This window comes from Diplodia seriata (assembly GCF_021436955.1).
Source record: "Diplodia seriata strain FDS-637 chromosome Unknown scaffold_9, whole genome shotgun sequence".
NCBI classification, from domain to species: domain Eukaryota; kingdom Fungi; phylum Ascomycota; class Dothideomycetes; order Botryosphaeriales; family Botryosphaeriaceae; genus Diplodia; species Diplodia seriata.
In genome coordinates, this window is record NW_027117316.1 from 1294482 (window position 1) to 1315251 (window position 20770).

Sequence of the window (20770 nt, forward strand, 5' to 3'; positions counted from 1 at the left end):
CATGCGACATCCTGGTCGGCGGGCGTGCGCGGCTCAAAGTTGAAGCGTGGTGCATTCTGCGTCTGCATCTCTGCATTCTGCATCCTGCATCCTGCATCCTGCCAGCCAGCTGCCTGCCTGCCCGGCCCGCGGAGATGGGAAGACAGAGTTAGAAAGCATTGGCGCGCAGAGCCTGTCGCGCCGCCGAACCGCGCGCCGCTCTTGAGTCCCGATCTGTGCCAGTGCCAGTGCCAGTGCCAGTGCCAGCCCTCCTCACGGGCCAGCCCGCCCAGCTCCCCAAGCTCAAGTCCAGGTTAAACGTCGCCGCCGTAGCGTCTGCCTGTCATCGCGAGCCCTGCATGTCCGCCCGCCCTCCCCGCCGCATCTTCGCTGACCCTGCCTCTCCCACTCGCCGCCTGCGCCCGCGGAGCCATGGGCTCTCCAATGCAGATCGTCGAGGTGGGCACCCTGCGCACCCGTGACAATGACGAAAGCAACTTCCTGGGCAGCTCCACCGGCGTCTACTTCGTCAACACCGTCCGCCACGCCTTCAAGGCTTCCAAGGATCCTGGCGCCCACGGCTCCGACTCGCCCGCCCTGCACGACCCCGAGCAAGAGGGGCCCAATCCGCTCGAGGACTTTCTGCTCGACGAGGACGCCGACGACGACCGCTCCGCCTCTCCCTCCCGCCTCGCTCCCTTCCATACCTCCACCACCTGTATCCCCCGCGGCCCTTCGTACGATGCCGCCCCTCCCGGCATTGGCCGCGCCCCGGACCCGCAGATCTCCAAGAAGCTGCTTGTCCTGTACTTCAAGCTATGGCATCCGTTGTTTCCTTTCGTCCACGGCCCTTCGTTCGTCAGGGAAATCGAGTGCCTCTACGACCCCTCCAAGCCCGCTCCTCCTCCGCCGGCCAACGAGCCTGACCGCCACAGGTGCTGTCAGGCCATCATTGCCCAGTGCATCTTCAACGTCGCCCAGGCCGGAATGGTCAAAGACTACCTCCCACGTCACTCGCGCATCGAATCTTCCCAGAGCTTGATCTTTTCTCTGAGCTCACTGGCCACAAAGCAGGACCTCCACAGCCTGCAAGCCCTGTTTGCCGCACAACTGTACTTTGTCTGCGCTGGTTCATTCAGATCGGCTTCTGCTGTCGGCGGCATGCTCAACAAGTCCCTGTTCCACGCCGGCCTCCACAGGTGTCCGAATCGCTACTCCCAGGTCTCAGAACACGACAGAGACCTGCGGAAACGTATCTTTTGGAGCGCATACATTCTGGATCGTTACCTGAGCCAAGGACTTGGCATCCCCCTCGGCTTCCAGGACTCAGACATTGATGTTTGCATGCCGGGAAGGGAGAACCATAAGCCTCCTTCACTGAGGTCCTACTCGTCCAACGCCTCAGATGGTCTTTCACGGGAGCATTCTGCCTCGTCGGGCATGTCCTCGAATTCTCTCCACGAACAGCCGCCCTCCAACCACGAGGCCTGTAGGAGTGATCGTTCTGGCTACGCCAACACAGCAACGCGAAGTGATACTCCAGGCAATACTCATGAGCCCGCTCACAAAGATGTCGTCCTCGTAGGCCTGGTGGGCTACAGCCAGCTTACGGGTCGCGCAATCGAGCTTTTCCACAAATCCATTCATGTTCGTTCAGTCGACCATTCCAAAATTCTCTACATTACTGCCGACATTCACAGCTGGTATAACTCGCTGCCCATGAAGCTCACTTCTGCAGACACCGTTATCTTTCCTCGTGGAGAGCCTTCAGACGAGTCCGTGCCCAGCTTTGTCCCTTTGTTCACAGTACTCTACCAGCAGCTGCTGCTCCTTGTCAATAGGCCATGTCTATCCTTGCCAACAAGATCACCCGAATTCCTTGCAAGTATGCAGGCATGTATTGGGGCAAGTCGGACAATCATCAGCGCGTTAGAAATGCAACTGCAGCTACGACAGCCTTTCTTTCTTCCTGAACTGCTCTCTGCGGGTTGGATGGCGGGCCTCATCTTGGTGTTTGCTTGCCAACTTCATTTCTACCCCGTAGAGAAAGGTTTCAAGTAAGTCCCTGCCCCGGGTACTTTCTGGTCTACAGAAACATGGCAACATGTCGCTAGCGTGAGTTTGGTACTAATTTCCTCTGAAGGGAGATTTCTCAATGCCTCCGGCTCCTTCGCCTGATGAAGGATCACTGGAAGAGTGCCATGACATACTACCAGACTCTAACGAGGCTCTTTGCCGAGCTCAAGCACAGTCATGATGCCAAAGTTCACCCAAATCCTGGAAAGAGGTCGGGATCGGACGACTCGGAGCACATTAAACGTGCTCGGGTTTCGAAGCAATACATGGCCAACGTGTATGTCTCCGAACGGCTTGAACTTCCCATCGCGACTCAATGGAGGCTGACGGTATCACACAGCGAACACTCGCAACTTCACAACCAATATCACGGCATGGCAAGCAGCCGAAATCCTAGTAACATGCCAGATATCGCTGCAACTATGCACCACAGCCGCTCTCATCAGTCTCCAGACGGTTCCCAGCGCTCGAGCTCTCAAGGGTCGACTCCTCAACAGCAATTTGCCCAGCCCTTCTCGGCCAGCCACTTCATCTTCACACCCCCTGGCGTTGAACCACAGAACTTTTCAGTCGACAGTATCTTTAGCGATCCCGAGTACACCGCATTCTCGGATACTCAAGCTGAGGACCCGCTTTTAGACGATCCTTCTGTCAATGAAATGGACTTATTCGGCTCGGTCGCCTGGGGAACACTGAACGGTAAGCCAGCAACGACTTCCGTGATAATTCTTCATTTGTTCCCTGTCTACGTGCCTACCTTGCGTTATTTTGGTCCCAGTTCACTCTTTCGACTTTGGCTCATAGCACAAAAGTGTACTGACACGTTTCTTCGTAGGTGACTTCTCATACAACGGATTTACTGCATGAGTCTCTTCCAAAGGGCTAAGAGTTGTGGCTCATATCCGCGAAAACTCAATCCTCGTGCGGCGGGAGGCCTTAAAACCAGAAAGCCCGCCGTCACAAGAATAACTGGTACCTGTCAGGAAGAGATCAAGTAAGACATTGACATTTGTGTCAGTAGGACAGATGCTCAAACACACCACCGGCTGAAAATTGACGCTTGACGCCGGATCCGTAAATATGGCGATGTTCTATTATACTCTCCGCTGGGAAGAAACGCCGTAGAGAGCATAGGTTGCGTGGAAATGCTTGTCAGCAGCGGTGGTACCTTTTCCCGCACAGTGTGAGATCCTCGGCTCAACGATGAAGCGGGGCAATGCTTGACCCCACCATCCAACCGCAGGGGCCGAAGCGCACGTCATACCGAAGTCGGCCTTCCGTCTCCTCACGACACATGCAGTAGGTATATAATAACCCCGGCGCACTGCGGTGATCGAGCGATAGACGACGCTGCCGATCAACCTTCCCAATTAATCCGCCAACGACCGCTCCACACAATGACGTCCGACACCCTGTTCCCAGGTTTCACGCACTTCGAGATAGCAACAGATGCCGTCAACAATATCAAGATCTACGGCATCAAAGGCGGCGAGGGTCCTCCTCTACTCCTCATTCACGGCTTCCCACAAACGCATGCCATTTGGCATTTGGTGGCGCCGCAGCTGACGTCCTCGTACACGGTCGTCGCCATCGACATCCGCGGCTATGGGGCTTCATCGAAGCCGCCGCCGACGGCCGACCACGCGCTATACAGCAAGACGCACATGGCGCGCGACTGCATCGCAGTGATGCAGCACCTAAACTTTTCTCATTTCTTCGTCTGCGCCCACGACCGCGGCGCGCGTGTTGCGCACCAGCTCGCGGTGAACCACCCGGACGCCGTCAGCAAGATGATACTACTGGACATTTGCCCCACGCTCGCCATGTACGAGCAGACGGACGCCGGTTTCGCGACGGCCTACTGGCACTGGTTCTTCCTCATCCAGCAGCACCCAGCGCCCGAGAAGTTCATGACCGCGACGAGGGCGCGCGAGTGGCTGGCCATGTTCACCGTGGGCGCGAAGAACCCCGAGGGTAAAGGGATGGCGTTCTTCAAGCCTGAGGCCTTCGAGGAGTACGTGCGCGCCGCTGAGAGGGAGGGTAGTGTCACGGCATATTGCGAGGATTACCGTGCCGCTGCGACGGTGGATTGCGAAGAGCAGAGGAGGGATAGGGAGACGGGAAGAAAGATTAAGTGTGATATGAGGGTGTTGTGGGGGAAAAAGGGAGTAATTGAGAGGTTCTTCAAGGCGCTAGAGGAGTGGGGGAAGGTGTGTGAGGGGGAGGTGAGTGGCGGGGCGGTGGAGAGCGGACATTACATCCCAGAGGAGGCGCCGGAGGAGGTGGTGAGGAATATCAAGGAGTTTCTGGTTTGAGGATGAGCTTCCAGCGTATGTATGATCACAGCTTGCGCTGGGCCTTTCTTCGCTCTGGAGTGTCCTTACTTAGTTCGGATCTCTTCCGTTTTCGTAATATCTACTGTTGGGCCTCGACTCCTGTGGAATGAGCTGTCGGCAATCGCCTGCGAAAAGAATGAGCTTCCCCGAATATACACCAACTTCTGTAGGTCGTTGAATCTGATGTCTGGATTTCCATGAGTGAAGATGCTTGTGATAAGACCTACTGACTGATCGGTCGGACCCTTTGTTCCTGAGCTAGCACGCCACTGGCATTAGCGCAACCCTCCCGCATTCCACCCGGTATCCTTGCTCATAGTTCCATCCATTCGGAAACATTCATCTCCAGCCCTATGTACGTCACACCCTCCTTTGCTGTCGCAATGCAAGCCAACCAGTTTGCGACAACAAAACGGCGTGCCTCCGATGAAAACAGGTATTGTATGTGCACGTCGCTCCTTCCCAACTCGATGCGCGTGACTTCGCGCTCATTCGTCACAGCTGAAAACGCGTCAAGGTCGTGGCTACCAAGGCCAGAGAAATGACATAATTCTGCCGTAGCATGCGCGCTCGCCCTTTCCACCCAGGTGCCTGGTAGGTGCGACAAGAGCGCAGCGTATTCTCTTTTATACCTCCACTCCGCCGCATTCTTCAACCTCCTCTTCACTCTCGCCTATCTCCCGCATCGAAGCAACCTTACTCCCTACAACCAAGTTCACCACACTTTGAATCCCTAAACCAAGACAAACCTTCCGAAGCGACGACAACAACCATGACGGGCATCGTCCAGTCGTTTGAGAACCTCCTGTCTTCCTTCTTCGCGCTGATCGGCAATGTGTTGAACGGCATCCTCTCGGCTTTCCAGTCCGTCGCCGCCGTCATCTTCACCTTCTTCCAGCAGCTGGCCGGCCTGGTTCAGGATGCGCTTTCGTTCCTGCTGCGTAAGTTCGCCGGCGATATTCCTCCCCCTTTCTTGCTGTGAATGTTGCCTTGCTGATGTTCTTACAGACAATATTGTCATCCTGGGCATTATTGCCGCCGCGGTTTTCGCTTTCTTCGCTCTGCAGCAGCGCCAGGGTGGCGGCGCGATCGGACAGAAGAAACGCGCTTGAGACGCTGGGGTAGTAGGCATGACCCAGAAGGGATGATGGAGTGGGGATGATGGAGTGAGGACGATGCAGTTGTGACGGGATGATGCTGTGGATTTTCATACGGTATACCCAATGAATTATTTGATTTATGGCCTGCTGCTGTCCCGTATGGTGTTTCTCTTACAATAACAAAAAGTCCGCTTGACATACCTTGCTACTACCGTGCAATGTAGATCGGAAGCTCTGTAATCCTTGTGCGTAGATATACAAAAAGCCGGATTACGCTCTACTGGCTCTCCAGCACCTTCCTCGCGCCCTCGACGATGTGCTTGACCTCGTCCTGGCCCTTCTTGGCCGTCTCGTCCATCAGCTTCTTCGCCTTCTTCGCATCGTCCGGCCGCACCTTCTTATCGATTTCGAGCGCCCGCAGCTTCTTCTGGTGGGACGCCCGCGCGTTCTGAACCGCCTGCAGCGCGTTGTTCTCGGCCATCTTGCAGGCCTCAAGTGCCTTCTTGCGCGATTCGCCCGTCGGCGGCGGGATGGGTACCGTGATTGTGGTCGGCGCGTCGGGCTTGGGATGTTGGGGCGTGAGAGAGTAGGGCGAGGCCTGAATGGTCGTCATAAGGGGCTTGATGTACTGTGCAGCAAGATCGCTAAATCAGCAAAGCTTCCTCGAGCACATGATAGTTCTGCCTCATACCTCCTCATCACCCGCCACGACGGTAATGATGCGGCCCTTGGGGATGACCTGAGCCAGGTCGCCGAGAGGGTGCGTCTCCTTGGCGTCGAGGGCGCTGCCGGTCGGCTTCAGCGTGACCTTGAGCTTCTCCAGATGCTCCGGGTTGAAGCGGCCGCCGGCGCGCAGCTCCGACAGGTCATGCGTTAGACGCTCCATGGCGCGCAGGATCTGTGACTCCATGGTCGACAGGTCATACGCATCGTCGGTTGCCGTAGCCACGTGCGCATTGTCGACCGGGGGGGAGCTGTCGGAGCGGGCGTTGGAGAGGTTCGACTTGCCGGTCTTCTTGCGGAGGGACGGCGAGGCGGAGAGGAGGCGGCGTTGCTGTTGAGAAGGCAGCGGAGACGGCACGGGTGTGAGTGTGAGGAAGTGATATGACGTCGCGGAGGCACCTCTGGCCCTTGTGCTGTTAGATTACTGTGAGCGGTGGGCAGAGGCGGGGCCTCGATTAGCACGCACGGGAGGCATGAGACTGTGCCTGCTTGGGTCTGCAGCAACTGGGGCAGCTGCTTGCTCCAGGAGGTCGCAATGCGTCGAGACATGGTGGGCTGCGGAGGTGTATTTGCGAGGTGTGCGGGCTGTGTGGCCGGCAAGCTTGTCTCGCTCGCACTGGCCAATCACGCCAAGATTGCGGAGGTGATCGCCGCTCCTCCAGATCGTCGGGTCGCTACTCAGCCGCTGCTATTAATCGCAGCTTTGGCGGCGGCTGTGCAGCTGGAGACACACCCACGTCCAATCGCTAGAATCCTCCGCCATGCCTGCTGATCGCCGCACGCAACCATGCCCGCGCCTTTATCAGGCCCCGATCCCAGCCGATGCATTGCAGCACTTGCACCCACGTCGGTGTCGACACGATTCTCTCGCCTTTGCTGAGCATACGCCATGGCACGCTTCTGGAGAAGGGTGACGGGGAAGAAGGAGGAGCAGCCTGTTGTGGTACGTGCAGGCCCCGAAACTCCACTCATCTCTCGCACCCTGCCAAAGCTCGAGAATCACGTTTCCGTCTACCACGTCTACCACAACGGTCAGTTCCACCATCGTCTTACCCCGGAGCGTGACGACCACAAGGACAGACCATGGCCAACCTGGTCGGAGACAAGGGAATACATCAGAGAGCAGCGACAAAAGAAGACACTGGAGAAATCACGCCCGCCTAACGCAAATGTTTCCGAAACGGAGGCGCCAGGCTTCTTCGTCCACAAGCCTCGCGTTTGCTTTCGTCATCCGCCACGAACACTTCGACTTGGCCAGTCCAAGCTAGGTGCCCCGCTCTGTCTCATCCACAACTCGTGGTTGTGGCGAAGATGGCAAATCCAGTTTTGTGATGGGTTGGATGAGCCGGGTGTCGTGGATCCGAGGGGGGTGGTCGGCACTGAGAACGGCTACGCGAACAGACGCGACTCCGTCCAGCAAGGGGGCTATGGCTCCAGTGGCTTTGTGCAGGGCTATCCAGTGAGAGAGGGGAGGTTTTGGGGGGATTCGGGAAAGAACTACCATCGATCTGTCAACGAGCGAAGAAGAGAAGGTGAGCATTCATTTTCGAATCAACGCAAGCCACTGGAAGTCTCCACTGTGATCAACCTTACTTGGGACTCTCCGTTTTCACCACGTACCCGGAGATACAACTTTTGTTACGAGAACCTGGACTTCAGCTGGAAGGGTACTGGAACCGTCCAACACCCAGGCTTTTGCGGCGCTTTCACCCGTTTCAACCATCTGAAGCTCACGGTTAGGGTTCCCGCATCTGAATCTCATGACTTGGAGCCGGTCGCTAAAAGTGACCATACTGTTGGGATGGACGAAGTGACGAACAAGTGTGGAGGCGGCGAAGAGATTAAAGAAGTTGTATTAGCTACTTACACGTCCTCACCGGCAGCTAGGAAGTCCGGGACTCTGGAAGTTCGTGACCGCGAACTGCTTTGGCTCTTGAGTCTGTACTTCCCAGGCCAGTATGAAACTGTCGAAATCCAGCGGGAACTGCATGATGATGTCGCTGAAACCAGTGTTGGAAGAGGACCGTGGAGCCCAGAACAGGTGGCAAAAACACAGCTATATCAGTGCATTATTGCCACGGCAATGTGCATGGTAATAGCAGAGCATCAGAAGAGAGAATGGGTAAAGCACATCCTTGAGCTTGCTGCCGGCGAAGCGGGATCCGCGGGTGGCTAAAAGAGGCGCGCCACACCAATTGCAAAAGAATTGAGCCCACGCACATCTTCCTGAGAGGTATTATACTCTACTTATGTAGGTAGTTGAATCCAATATCCGGACGTAGGTGCGAGCCTTGAACGCGCGCAAATGCGTCCGGATGTTGGATTCAACTGCCCATGCAGGAACATCGTGCTTCGGAGTGGCTCAGAGCTGTGGCGCCTTCCGTTTTCCATTCCATGTGCTTTCCTGGTGGGGCGGCAAAGCTTCGCGCTGTCACCCCGGCGTGTTCCCATCAAAACCAGCTTCGTCTCGCAGTTTCCAATCTCTTCCACCGTGGCATTGCTCGCACAAGACACTTTTCCTCTTTTACCCGGCTCCGACCCCAACTTTGCGTTTCTTCCTGGGATACGGGCCTCCGGACAGCGTGGTCTCGTTATCCCAGCCTCCGGCACGAGCAACCCATCACGCGTGGGAGTTCAGCTTGCCCATTGCCACTTCGACCCCATCCACCTCGCCTTATACCGCTACGCTGCGCCGCCAGTCTCGGGAACAGCCACTCCAATAGCTACTTTGCCGTCCTCTAGCGATGCCAGCATGGGAGACTTGTCCAGCCACACAGCTACGGATATGAACGAAATTGCGGTTCCTATGCGTCGCAGGCGCGGTAACACTGGGAAGGCCCCGTCAACGAACAACCAAGCCCGGAGCGGAGGCCTCCAGCTATTCGGAAGACGAACTGAAGAGTCTTCGAAGGGCACGCCGAGGGAAATCCTGGCCAAGCTCGACTCGCTTTCTACATATTCCACTCAAAAGCGCCTAGCAACAGATGCCAAAGCCTCCGATCGGCCTACTCCGCTTTCTTCCACATTAGCTTCAATAAAGATCAATGACCTCGCGACTACTCCCTCCGCAGTACGCAAAATCCTGTCCTCACTATCAAAGAAACCACCGCCATACCAGGACCCGGTTCCATTTATGCGTCTACCGGCGGAGATACGACTTATGGTATACGAACGGACCTGGACCGTCATCGACTGCCCCTGGAAAATGACTCGTCGCGCGGGTCGACGTGAACGGGGAGACACACTTGCTGCCAACATTGAGTATTGGCTCGGACCTGCCCCGAAGACTCAAGTGCAATATCCCAAGGCCATCATGACCATGGACTCTCGTATCAAAAAAGAGTTCGTGCACGAGCTTTGCGCCAGATTCCCCGTCCAGATGTACATCAGCGGTCTCTTCACCGAGCGTATCCCAAATCTCAGTATGCACAAGCCGTCCGTCTTCTTCAACCATCTCCGACAGTGTCAGATACAGTACTTTCCACGTTTCCTGAGCGACCCGAGTCACGTCACCAACGCATCAGATAACCGGGCAATCCTTCGTACGGACCTAGCCAGTCTGGTTGAACTCTCTCTGCTATTCCCATGCTTAGAGAAGATGGTCATCCACATGCCACTTGACTTTCGAGTGCTTCTCTCGGATGACGTAACTTCATTGAATGTGACTAGTGTTCTGCAAACAATAATTCTTGAAGAAGTTTCCCGTCGGGATGGGAAGGATGGCCATCTGTGCTTCTCACTGTGGGAAGACGACTCGTTCATTATGGGGTGGCATACTGACGGAACACGACGCACAAATGGTACAACCAACTACAGCAGTATGTGCACGGCTCTGAACATGAAGAGCCACGATGTTGAGCATTGTACATCCGTCTGGTGTCAGTGCACTGCTGTCATGATGGGGTCGTATCGGTCCTTTGCAACAACTCGCGACGCTGGCAGGCGCATGATTTCAACAATGTTGCGGTGGATTGGGACAAACTTTGATACACTCAGCTCACTATTGGCGGTCATCACCGTCGTCTTCCAGCTGTGGCCCTATTCCGAGAGTCTCACAACCTTACTCAATCTCAACAACTGGCGCGAGGCATTCCTTCCGACATTCATCCGACTGCTATTTGAGAGCCTCCGAGCAGAGCTCATCTTGGACTACTCTCGTACGGCCTGGAGGAAGCGTGATGCCTTCTATGCTCTTTCCCGTACGGTGGGCCATCATATGTGGCAAAACCTTGCCATTCTCACTGGCAACGTACCTCTCTTTACCGCTTCGCCTGGCATTTCATGTCTCGCACCATTCGGCCACTACCTTGACCGCACGGTGTCCTTTATGATCGAACTCGCCGTTGGCGTCTTGTTCGAGACCTTTCTCCATGGCATTTGTTGGGTCCACTACGGACTCTACTTGTTTATTCCGCAGACGATGCCCTTCCTGTTAATGGACTGGCAACCGCCTCGACAGCTCAAGAATCTTCCCGGCTTTGGTTTCGTGGGAAGCCTGCTCGAATACCCTCGTCCAAACTTTCTGGACGAGTGCCTTACTGGTACTCATGTGGCGTTTGGCTTCACCGGGTGCGGAGCACTAGTCACTTCTACCCTGGCTTGCTTACACATGCTTCTTATGTGCCTTGCAGTAAAACAGTCTTGGCAAGGTGCAGCAAGTTTAGCTAGACCTCACAGGACGAAGATTGCGCAAGCTTGCGGCAATGTCCGAAGTGACCTTCGCGACCTGGAGTGGACTATTCGCACCACGATCTCGTGGATCACCATCCGAGCCCTGGAATCATTTTCCTGAAGTAACTGCGGTGGCTGAAGTCTGTTGCTGCCTTTTTCTAGCGGTTGGAGGGTCTGGGTGTACGTATGGTACTGAGAGATCTCTAAGAATGTGAAGTGGTAGAGCGTCTGCCTAATGCGTAACAATCAAGAAGGCATTGCCTTGCGTGCCATGGTTCATGACATCAGCTAATGGAAGCTGTGAGGTGGTCGCCGACAAGCAGGGTCTCAGCGGCCACGACTTTCACGGGGTCACCAGCCACTTATGACGCGTGTGATAGGACAATATCAGCCTTAGACCGCAGATCATCCGCAACGCGTCCGCCTGAGTCGAGCTCGCAGCATCCGAGACAAAGCAATCGCAGGCCCGCCGTGCGGACTTGCACCTCTCCCCCCAAACAGCATGTCCCGCGTGTCCGCCTCGTACAAGAAGCAGGATGGCGTTCTCTCCGTGTCCAAGGACAGTAGGACCGTCCTCTGGACCCCCGCCGCTCCCCCCGGCGCCCCGCCGTCGCTGACCATCGCCGTGTCCGACATCACCAGTGCGTCCCGCCCTTGACAAAGTGCTGCCGGCGACGCGCAGCAGAGGCGCTGTTAGTACATACTGACCGAGAGCTTCTGTGCGTGCAGACCTGCAGCAAACGCCCGCCACGAGCGCCAAAGTCTCCATCAAAATTGTCGCCACGGAATCCCATGTCTTCGCTTTCACCTCCGCGACTGCGCGTGACGACCAAGTCGCCATCACGAATACTCTTCGTACTGCCATCGAAGCCGCCAAGGCGCGTAGCGCGGCAGCCTCAAATGCCCCGACGCCAGTCCCGGCGCCCGACAACGCAGGCCCGCCGTCGGCTATGGCAATCGCGAAGGCCGTGTCGGGGCAGGCGAGCAGCGGCAGCGGTAGCAGTGGCGCGGAAAGGGGAAACGGTGACGCCATGTACACGGATGTGCAACTTTTGGGGGACGTGGAGCTGCAGCGGTCGCTACTGAGCAAGGATCTGAGCACGCAGAAGCGGTTCTACGAGGCGCTCAAAGGCAAGCCCGAGTCGATCTCGCATTCGCAGTTTTCGAAGCAGTTTTGGTCGACGCGGGCGCATCTGCTACGGGCGCACGCGGTGCAGCTGAGCCAGCAGCACGGCCCGATCAACGCGCTGTCGGCCATCAAGCTCAAAATCAGGGACGATGGCACACCGCAGACGACGCTGACGCGCGGTCAGATCCAGACCATCTTCAACCAGCACCCGCTGGTGCGCAAGGCGTACAACGACCTGGTGCCGCCCATGGGCGAGGTCGAGTTCTTCGCTGCCTTCTTTGCCAGCAGGCTGTACAAGAGGCTGAAGGGAGAAAAGATCACGGAGATGGACCCGACGAACCCCAAGTTCGACAAGTACCTCAACGATACCGAGGAGAATGAGAAGGCGAAGCTATTGAGCGTGGAGAACTTTCCCCATTTCTTGGACATTGAGGGCAACGAGTCGAATCACAGCCAGCGCAAGGGCAACCAACCAGACATGACCATGCGGCCGAGCGGGCATGATAAGGTTCCCATTTTGAGAAGTTTAAACCGAGTCAGTGGGCATATGATGGCAGACGTCTCACCGGCAGATGTGGACCCCCATGCACCAGCGGGTATGGACGAGGCGACTTGGGAGCAATTGCAGCTGAAAGACTTGCAACGAAGTGATGAGGACAACCGCGTCATGCTCAAGATCAAGGATCAGAGGCAGTTCTTCGCCCGTGACAACAAGTCGTCTGCGGAGGCGCGACTCTACGCAAAGCAAGCGCCGTCGGATGTTCTCAAGACGCTTCGTCGCGAACTCGATAGCGGAAGCCTTGAAGTCGGTGGCAATGGCATCAATCTACAAGGCGTCATCAACGTGGACGACAACAGTGACAGTGACGAGGACGCCAAAAAGCCGGCCCGGGAACGGATTGGAACCAAAGCAGCGCGCAGCGCGGCGACGACGCAGATCCTCACCGCCGTCAAGCAGCGCCGCGCGCAGAACAACGACATTTCGACACCGCTGGGCACGTTTGCGGTGGTCGAGTTCGGTAAGACGGGGTACGGACTCAGCGAGGGGTCGATCAACGCGCTGACGCTGACACACAACACGACGGTTGAGTTCCTGCACTACTTTTGGGCCGTGTACGCCAGTGGTGATGCGGACCGCGCAGGCGAGCTAGGCACGTTGGTCGAAACGCTGGAGCGGTCGATCGAGCGGGTCAAGGCAGTGGCGGAGGAGGCGGAGAAAGAACGCCAGCTGACGATGGCGGAGGCGAAGAAAAGGGCCGAGCAGCAGGCGGCGCGTACCGGCCGCCGGGCAAGATTCGACGAGCGTGCATTCAAGGGCGGCAGGGCGGCTGTCGAGAGCGTCATGCGGCCCACGATCGAGGCTGTCAAGAAGGCTGTCAACACGTACAGAGAGGAGCTGAAGAAGCAGATGGTGCTCGCGCAGCAGGCCCAGGCGGCAGCTACGGGTGCGGCGGTGGCGTAAAAGGCACCGGGGATCACTTGGGCTTTGCGAGCTTCCCGTCCTCTCGATACAATGGCTGGCAATGTGGCGATTGCGAGCTCAGGAGGCGGAGAAAAGGCGTCGACAGGTGGACGGGTCACGCGGGGGCGCTGGTGGCTTCAGCTCTCCATACTGCCTCCTCTTCACACGCTGGGCCATCTACTGCTGCCATACATCAAGTCACGTCCTCTGCTCAAACCACTACCTGTACTCAGGTCGGCTCCTTTACCCAGGCTTATTCTCTACTAAGTCTAGTCTCAGCGCACAAAGCATCTCTTTCCTACTACCTTTCTTTTGCATAGCGTAGGCGTTGGCTACCCCAATATTTTTGTTTTTTATTCTTACAATAAAGTGTCGAAAACAAATTCGTCGACGCTGTGGGGAGTATAAGGTTATCAAACACCCTCTGCCTTCCTAGTCCTTAAATGTATGAGTATAGGCGTGCGAAATGGCACTTAATGACAATAAAAGAAAATTGGGGATTTGCACCCACTTTATATCCGCTGTTATGTGGGCCTTTTCTTCTTCAAGATCAATGGGCATCGTTCACTGTCACGGGTTACGGTCAGCTGTGCGCCTTGGTGGCAAGTAGGCATGTAGACAGTACGTGTCGTCGAGCTCGGGGATGGTATGGGTAGTCGCTTATTAACGAGCTAGACCAAATTGGGACGAAAATCAATCTGCATCTTACGATACTTTGTTTAAGCCAGTACGCGCAGCTTATCTTATATTCAATGATAGTAAAGGATTTTTGGAGGATCCAATAGGTATTCCGAGCAGGTAAGCAGGCTTAGAGGCTAATCAAAAGAAAAGAAGGAAAAGAATGATGGGCATCTCCACGTAGTGTCTCTGGCAGACCACCATACGTAAATTCAATATATTGCTCCCTTAGATTGCCCCTCGAGATTCTATAGTTAACATAGAACAGACATGTTACCCTAAGCCACATGGGAAAATCACCATTGACCACTTACTTGGCGGGGCTGAGAGTCTTACAACATGCCGCTGCGTTGTCCTAGTTGCTTTCTCATAGGTTGTGAGGTCGTTGTGAGGTTGAAGATCCCCCAGCATCGCCAAACAAATGGTCTGGTCAGGGGATCCAAGAGTGGTTTAGCATAGTGTTGTCCCATATGTTCGTACCACCCCGAACTGCCCCTTAGATGAATAATCCACTGCATACAAACATGCAACAAGTCGAGAGACCAGAACTGGAAAGCTCTGATTTGCTACGGATTTCCATGTCTAATCAGGTGACTTTGGTACTCTTACGGAAGCACCGGCATCGGACCGTAGTTCGGAGGGTAGCTGAGTATCGCCGGCAAGAGGATTTCCGCGGAGAATCTGCAGAAAACGTTTACGCTTTGGCGGAGGAGGTGGAAACAGTTACCTTGATGCATCTCATTACATTCTCCACGATGCATGATCTTAGTGTATCTGAGATGCGTGTGGGCCAGCTCTGCAATGGGAGAGTGCTACAACACTCGGGAAAGGAAGGAATGGGATACGAGTTCATGGTTCAGGTTGATTGCGCTATTTCATGCTTGAAACGCATCAAGAGACCTTTGTGACAAGGAAATGGATGCATGTGTGACGACGCTGAGCTGGAGAGCAAGATCGTTACTGGCAGGAAGGATTCTAGCGACCCACATAATGTAACAGTCAGAGCAGAGTGGGACCATACATACAGCAACAGCTGGGTCACGCGGCCAAATTTTGTTGCATCACAACGATAATGGGACAAAACACGCGCAGCCAACTGCAGGCGAGAGGATGGTCCCGAGATGTTATTGCCGCAGGACCAGGTAAGGACAGGAGCTTTAGGCGGCGGTATTGTACAGTATCGACTGACTCACAGTTCGCTGCGCCTGAGGCTTCCTCAGCTTAAGCCATTTCTCCTGGACGGCTGATCGAAACCCACGATCGCCAAGGTACGAACACAAGCTCTCTACATAGCCTTTCCCCCGAGATCTCGACTTCCGGTAGGTAGATAGAGCGGTGCGGCGCAGCCGCCTAGCATGTGACCTGTGCTTCGCTTAGACGATGCAGCGTCACTCGCTAAAGCTGTCTTCATCATATTCATTGGTGATTATAGCAGGCTTTTTTGCCAATTGGAGGCACAGAAAGGCGATACACTGCGATCAACATAATGACAGTCTGGAGCAAGTCAGTTGGATCCTTGACAGTGTCAGAAAACAAAAGGCCAGAGTCCTGTGCGAGTGGTTCCTGGGCGGGGCAACGGCGGCGGCAGTAAGACGGACCTTCGGACTTGGTGGTACAAGATTTCCTCCGGATCTCCAATGGCGGATAAAAGCATTTTGCATGCCCCAAAGGGGAGGTACAACAACTGGGAATGACCCCACCGAGTCTGCGAGGTACTGAATCGCTAGATGCACGGTGCAACCGATTCCCTGTCCGTCATGTCGTACGGCATGCAGCACCAGAGCGCACTGCCAACCACAGCTCTCACAAGGTAGTGCGATCTAACTGTTTCTAATCGTACGTCGATACGCTCCGATTTTGGAAACTTGAGCCATGGTTGACATTCGTCCCACAAGGATGGGGGGAAGGAGCGAGTATTCACGAGTGAGTCGATTGGCGCGCGTAGGCTGTTGGAGGCTAGACGATATGTGCGCTGTATATTGTAAGAGAGGGTCGATAAGTGGGCTCGATGTGCACTAGTGGCTCGATATAATGCTCATTTTGACGGGCACGGGGACGCGGATGCGCGGAGAGGGCAATAATGCTGCGGCGTTGTTTGCAGCAACCACGCTTTTGGCGTTTTCACCGGCCGATTCTCGCTTACCCATCCGCAATGTTGTTGTTTTGTTGTTTCCAAGTCAGCAATCGGCGATGTGTCGCCACGTCGGGCCGTCGCAAGACTTGCTGCGTTCGTGCCAGCATGTGAGCATCTGCCCTCGCGCACTCCAACCGGGCAGCCTGGGGCCGGTTTGTGGGAGACGGACGGGCGGCCAAGCAGCGGCTGTCAGGACCCAGAGACGGCGGTGGACAGCAAACGGTTTCGGTAAGTTCGGCGTGTAGGAGAAAAAGAAACATCAAGCAGATACCCCACACCGCTTGCGTGCTGGCCCGCGCCAGCACGCTGTCGGACTCCATGGATGCGGTCGTAGTGGCATCCCACCTCGATACTGACGCCAACAGAACGGTGCCCAGCAGCCATGACGTGCCCTCTGGAAGGCGAGCCGGGTCGGCTGGACGCCTCGCCCAACGGCGGGCTGCATGTCTGAGGTCATCACCCGTGCCATGAACGTGCAATTGCCCCTGCAAATCTGAGGAGGCCCTCGGATTGGCCCATGTGCTGGCCGTGGACTGGGAAGTGCTGGAGGCGTCCCGGAGGCCGCAGCTTCGGGTCGCATCTCACTGCAGGCGACTGCCATGACGCGGAGGCAACGGGCCGCTTCAGGCTCGCCCCGTCCATGCCCACGCGTGGGAAAGCACACAGCACGGGTTCGGCCGCGTGGCGCCCTTGTCGTCGGCGCCGGACGGAGCCAATGGAGAGCGGCGAGAAGGGTCGGAAATAAGAGCCATGGTAGGGCCGCCGGGGGCTGTGGGCGGATGCAGGCAGGCGCAACGGCTGGGGCGAAGGCGCTGTGCGGCGGACATGGGCGAGCAAAATGCCGGGCTGCGCGTGGCACCCCTGCTGCGTTCTGACCGCATTGCTTCTGTACGACGCCTGGCTGGGGTGCTGAGCTTGGCATGTCTGGTGACGCCGGCGGCAGCGCGGTGGACGCAGCATGGTGTTTGCTGAGCAGCAGACGCCGGGCCGGGGGCACATGGGACGGTGGTGTGGTCGAGTGCTTGCGGCAGGGGCGAGTCTGCTGGCGCCGGCCCACCAGAGCAGGCGCAGCCCTCTCTTGCTACTGATTGAGCGCCGCCTGCTGCCAGTGCGCACGCCGCGAGAGATGCGAGCAGCACAGAGAACCCGCAGGCTGCTCGGCGGGTGCAGCATTGGGGCATGCGTGCCTGCCTCGCCGCGACACGGGTGGGCCGTCGCCCGTCACTGACGACTATCCCGGCCTCACCTCTCACAAGCCACCGGGCACCGACGTCAGAAGCCCGCAATCCCCTCCAGCCTGAGAAGTGAGCGTCCGTGGCACCGCCCAGGCTGCCAGCAACCTCTCGCCGGCCCTCCGCTCACTCACGCCTGCTCCGCTCAACCGACCCCTTCACCCGCTCCTGCCAGGCGCGCCAGGCCACGCCGCAATGGAGCAGAGCACCGCGGGCGCCCTTGCGTCGGCGAGGCGCTGCGGGCTCTGGCGCGCCGAAGTTGATTTAAGCTCGGTGCCGGGCCCTCAGCAGCAACGGTCCCCAACTCTGGAACTTGGCCAGGGTGGGTCGACGCCAGGCCCGTCCACCTGCGCCTGAGCCCGCCGGCCCGAGTCCGCCGCCGCACGATGCGTCTCGTCTCGAGCCCTCTGCTGCCTTTCTTCGATCCCAAGCTTCCAACCTGGCTGCTGTTTTGTTCCAGTTAGTCCACCCCCCCGTTTCCAGTCTCAACACCCACCCGCGCCTTCGACCAGCTGCTGCGCCATCTCCCTGCCAGAGACGACGGAAGCCGCGCCCGGCCATGGACTGTGGCCAAGTGATGCATGCAGGAGCAAGGAATTCGAGTGGGACGAAAGAAGGCCATGCATTCGTAAGAGCTCCTACGCGCCATTGAAGTTCGCCTTTCCATAGAGATCGTGCCGAGTGGGAGTCGAGAGAACGACCGCAAGGAGACAGAAGAGAAATAGAAACAAGCAAAGGACAGTCCTGGAACGCGTGCGCTGCACCTCCATCCGCCCGCCGCAGAAAACACCCCGCCAAGCCCGCCCCGGAAGCCTACCCTGCCGCCGCCCTGCGCCCGGTGAGCCCCAGGCACGTCGCACCCCAGCCCGCAGGCCTCATAGATCTCGGACGGGGTCATACATCTCTGCCTGGTGCGTTAGCTGCGTTGTCTGTTCCCGACGCCACGTGAAACGCCTCTCCGGCGCGATCATGTACCCACCCGTCGAGCCGCCCCCGCCGTTGTTGCCGTCCGGAGATCCGCCCTGGGATGGCACTGCAGCACCTGGGCCGTCAGTCTCGCTGGCAGTCACGCTGGACGATGCGCCACTACCTCGGTGCCGGTTCCTGTTGTCACGGTATCGGAAGACGTGCCACAGCAGCCAGCGGATGATCCAGTTGTCCTCGTTGCGTCCGTCCATGTAGTGGCCTTGCTGGTAATACGGCCGCGTCCGCGCGCTCGCCGCGTGGTACACATTCAGCACCTCGCGGTGCATCGCTGTCTCCGTTATCTGGTTCGACGAGTATGGCGGCTGCACCGTGGGGTCGGAGCGACATTGCGGCACCAGATTCGATGGATCCTGGCTGGTACGCCTTCGTCCCTCGGCCGCCTCTTCCTGCACGTCTGATGAGTAAGGTCCCGCCTCGCCAGGAACCCGTCCGTGCACTGCGCACCTTCATCAGCTCGTAGAGCTCCTTGTGGGCCGGGTTGTCCTCCGAAAGGCCCAACCTCTGGAAGAAGTCTGCTTTCGTCCTGCTTGGTGCGAGTCGAGCCAAGGCCATGTTGCTGTGGGGTGTGTCTTGGGAGCGCTGCTGCTGCCAGGCTCCGGTGTGCCGTCTGAAGCCGAGTGCGTGGTCTCTGAGGGTTAAATGGTGGTCTGCTGCACCTCCTGGCGAACAGCCGAAGCGTGCAGTTGCGAAGGCACTCGCTCGTCTCACTGCTCAACTCGGGCGTGCCGCCCTGCGCTTAAAAACATCCGGCCGGCAGCAACGGGGCAGCCGCTGCCATATTGGTCCAGCACGCATATGCAGATCCGCAGATCGTGACCATGCAGCATCTACCGCTCCCGACGGGTGACGACCATGATGAGCAATAGGATGTTATCCAGCTGATCCAGAGACATGGATGCATCGACGCCCAAGCTACACATTGAGAGGGTTACCAACCGCGCGGTCCGTGCCTGCCTCAGGGTGGCCTGATAGGGTTCCATGACCAAGAGTGCTCCAGGTGTGACGCTCACTAGACGAAGCATTGGTGGCTTGCCCAAGATAAATCGCCCCTGGGTTGCGTCTCCATTGCTGGGCGCGGCAGAACGGGCACGCGAGATTCAGAACCCCACCCAGGAAACAAGCTACCAGCTCCTCGGGACCCTGTGGCTGTCACTGGCAACAGGCCTGCGTGTCCACGTACAGCCTTGTCCCTTGGCCGCAGCTGCCCTTGTCATTATACTTTCAGGATCTTCACGGCTCGCCAGGGAGCGGATAAGCGGCGGCAATGCTACTACCGCCGCGCTGAGCCAGCTCGCGCCGGCCGCTGCGCTGGTGGAATGCCCTGTTGCCGAATGCTGCAGATCTGATCGACCCGGGAACGGGTGGCTGCTCCAGGATCGGTGTTCCCCTCAATTCCACTTCTTACACCGCAACCAGAGGAGTGTGCCTTCGTCCTGAGCATGGCTTCCGGGGACACAGACCAAGTGGAGACACGCCGAACGGCTGTGTTGCCACGCACACGAGACTATTGGGGGGTGTCAAATATGTTAAGTGCGCATACAAAACAAAGTGTGCTCACCTTTCCAGGGGCTGGATCAGCCCAGACACCCATCTGGGAAATGGGGGGCAAAATTCGCCGATCGTCTTCGTTTCCCCGATAGCGCCGTGTGCGCTGCAATCCACAATGCAGGTTTCCTTGGCTCAGGCTGCTTTCTTCAGATGGAGCTGCGGGGATTGGACGAGGCCGTGCCCGTTTTTCATGTCAGAATCGTCGATGCAAGGCTCCCACCGCCGACTCATGGCATCTCGGCTCCAGGCGGGCAAGCCGACGGGCAGAGGAAGAGACAACAGCAACGGGGACGAATCACCGGCGCGACGACGCCACCCTGGACCACGGCTCTTCTGGAACCCTGCGTGGAAAGTGGCTTGTCGCGCCACAGTCGACGAGCACGGAAACAGGCGCAGCTCACAAATGCGCCTGATAATCTCGGGATCATCCGCGTATTTGGGCGCCAAATTGCGTGCCAGTAAGCCTGCGTGAAAGGGAACTGATACAAGTGCGGCCAAGAACGTGGACTTGTGCTTTTTCACTCGTCAACGGCCAACGCACTGTGTTTCACCTCTCGTGCATAAAGCTGACGGCTGCCCCCAGCCGCATCTCATCTCGCTACGCCCGGGGTGGTCGATGGAGATCTGGACCCGAATCCACAGCCCCGGACCCGCCCAAGACGACGCTCTCAACATAGTCGCATCCACGGCGGCTTCGACTGCAGCGGTACAGTGT

The 20770-nt window shown here is 57.2% G+C and overlaps 6 protein-coding genes across 6 annotated transcripts; 4 read left to right on the forward strand and 2 right to left on the reverse strand.

The window, feature by feature from the left end:
• Window positions 1–411: 411 nt before the first annotated feature.
• Window positions 412–2922, forward strand: SLS55_008823 (uncharacterized protein; the record flags this gene model as incomplete). Its single annotated transcript, XM_066780228.1, has 5 exons — window positions 412–1770; window positions 1821–1864; window positions 2123–2332; window positions 2396–2754; window positions 2891–2922. The coding sequence occupies 5 exons, from the start codon at window positions 412–414 to the stop codon at window positions 2920–2922; spliced, it is 2004 nt and encodes a 667-aa protein (XP_066629457.1).
• Window positions 2923–3452: 530 nt separating this feature from the next.
• SLS55_008824 (uncharacterized protein) lies at window positions 3453–4370 on the forward strand (the record flags this gene model as incomplete). Its single annotated transcript, XM_066780229.1, has 1 exon — window positions 3453–4370. The coding sequence occupies one exon, from the start codon at window positions 3453–3455 to the stop codon at window positions 4368–4370; it is 918 nt and encodes a 305-aa protein (XP_066629458.1).
• A 793-nt stretch (window positions 4371–5163) lies between these two features.
• On the forward strand, window positions 5164–5503 carry SLS55_008825 (uncharacterized protein; the record flags this gene model as incomplete). The annotated part of the gene is made up of 2 exons (XM_066780230.1): window positions 5164–5332; window positions 5400–5503. 2 exons carry the CDS (start codon window positions 5164–5166, stop codon window positions 5501–5503), a joined length of 273 nt encoding a protein of 90 aa, XP_066629459.1.
• A 265-nt stretch (window positions 5504–5768) lies between these two features.
• Window positions 5769–6763, reverse strand: SLS55_008826 (uncharacterized protein; the record flags this gene model as incomplete). The annotated part of the gene is made up of 3 exons (XM_066780231.1): window positions 5769–6119; window positions 6183–6627; window positions 6681–6763. The coding sequence occupies 3 exons, from the start codon at window positions 6761–6763 to the stop codon at window positions 5769–5771; spliced, it is 879 nt and encodes a 292-aa protein (XP_066629460.1).
• Window positions 6764–11387: 4624 nt separating this feature from the next.
• TFB1 (RNA polymerase II transcription factor B subunit 1) lies at window positions 11388–13476 on the forward strand (the record flags this gene model as incomplete). Its single annotated transcript, XM_066780232.1, has 2 exons — window positions 11388–11526; window positions 11615–13476. The coding sequence occupies 2 exons, from the start codon at window positions 11388–11390 to the stop codon at window positions 13474–13476; spliced, it is 2001 nt and encodes a 666-aa protein (XP_066629461.1).
• A 4960-nt stretch (window positions 13477–18436) lies between these two features.
• On the reverse strand, window positions 18437–19059 carry SLS55_008828 (uncharacterized protein; the record flags this gene model as incomplete). Its single annotated transcript, XM_066780233.1, has 3 exons — window positions 18437–18440; window positions 18496–18893; window positions 18952–19059. The coding sequence occupies 3 exons, from the start codon at window positions 19057–19059 to the stop codon at window positions 18437–18439; spliced, it is 510 nt and encodes a 169-aa protein (XP_066629462.1).
• Window positions 19060–20770: the final 1711 nt, after the last annotated feature.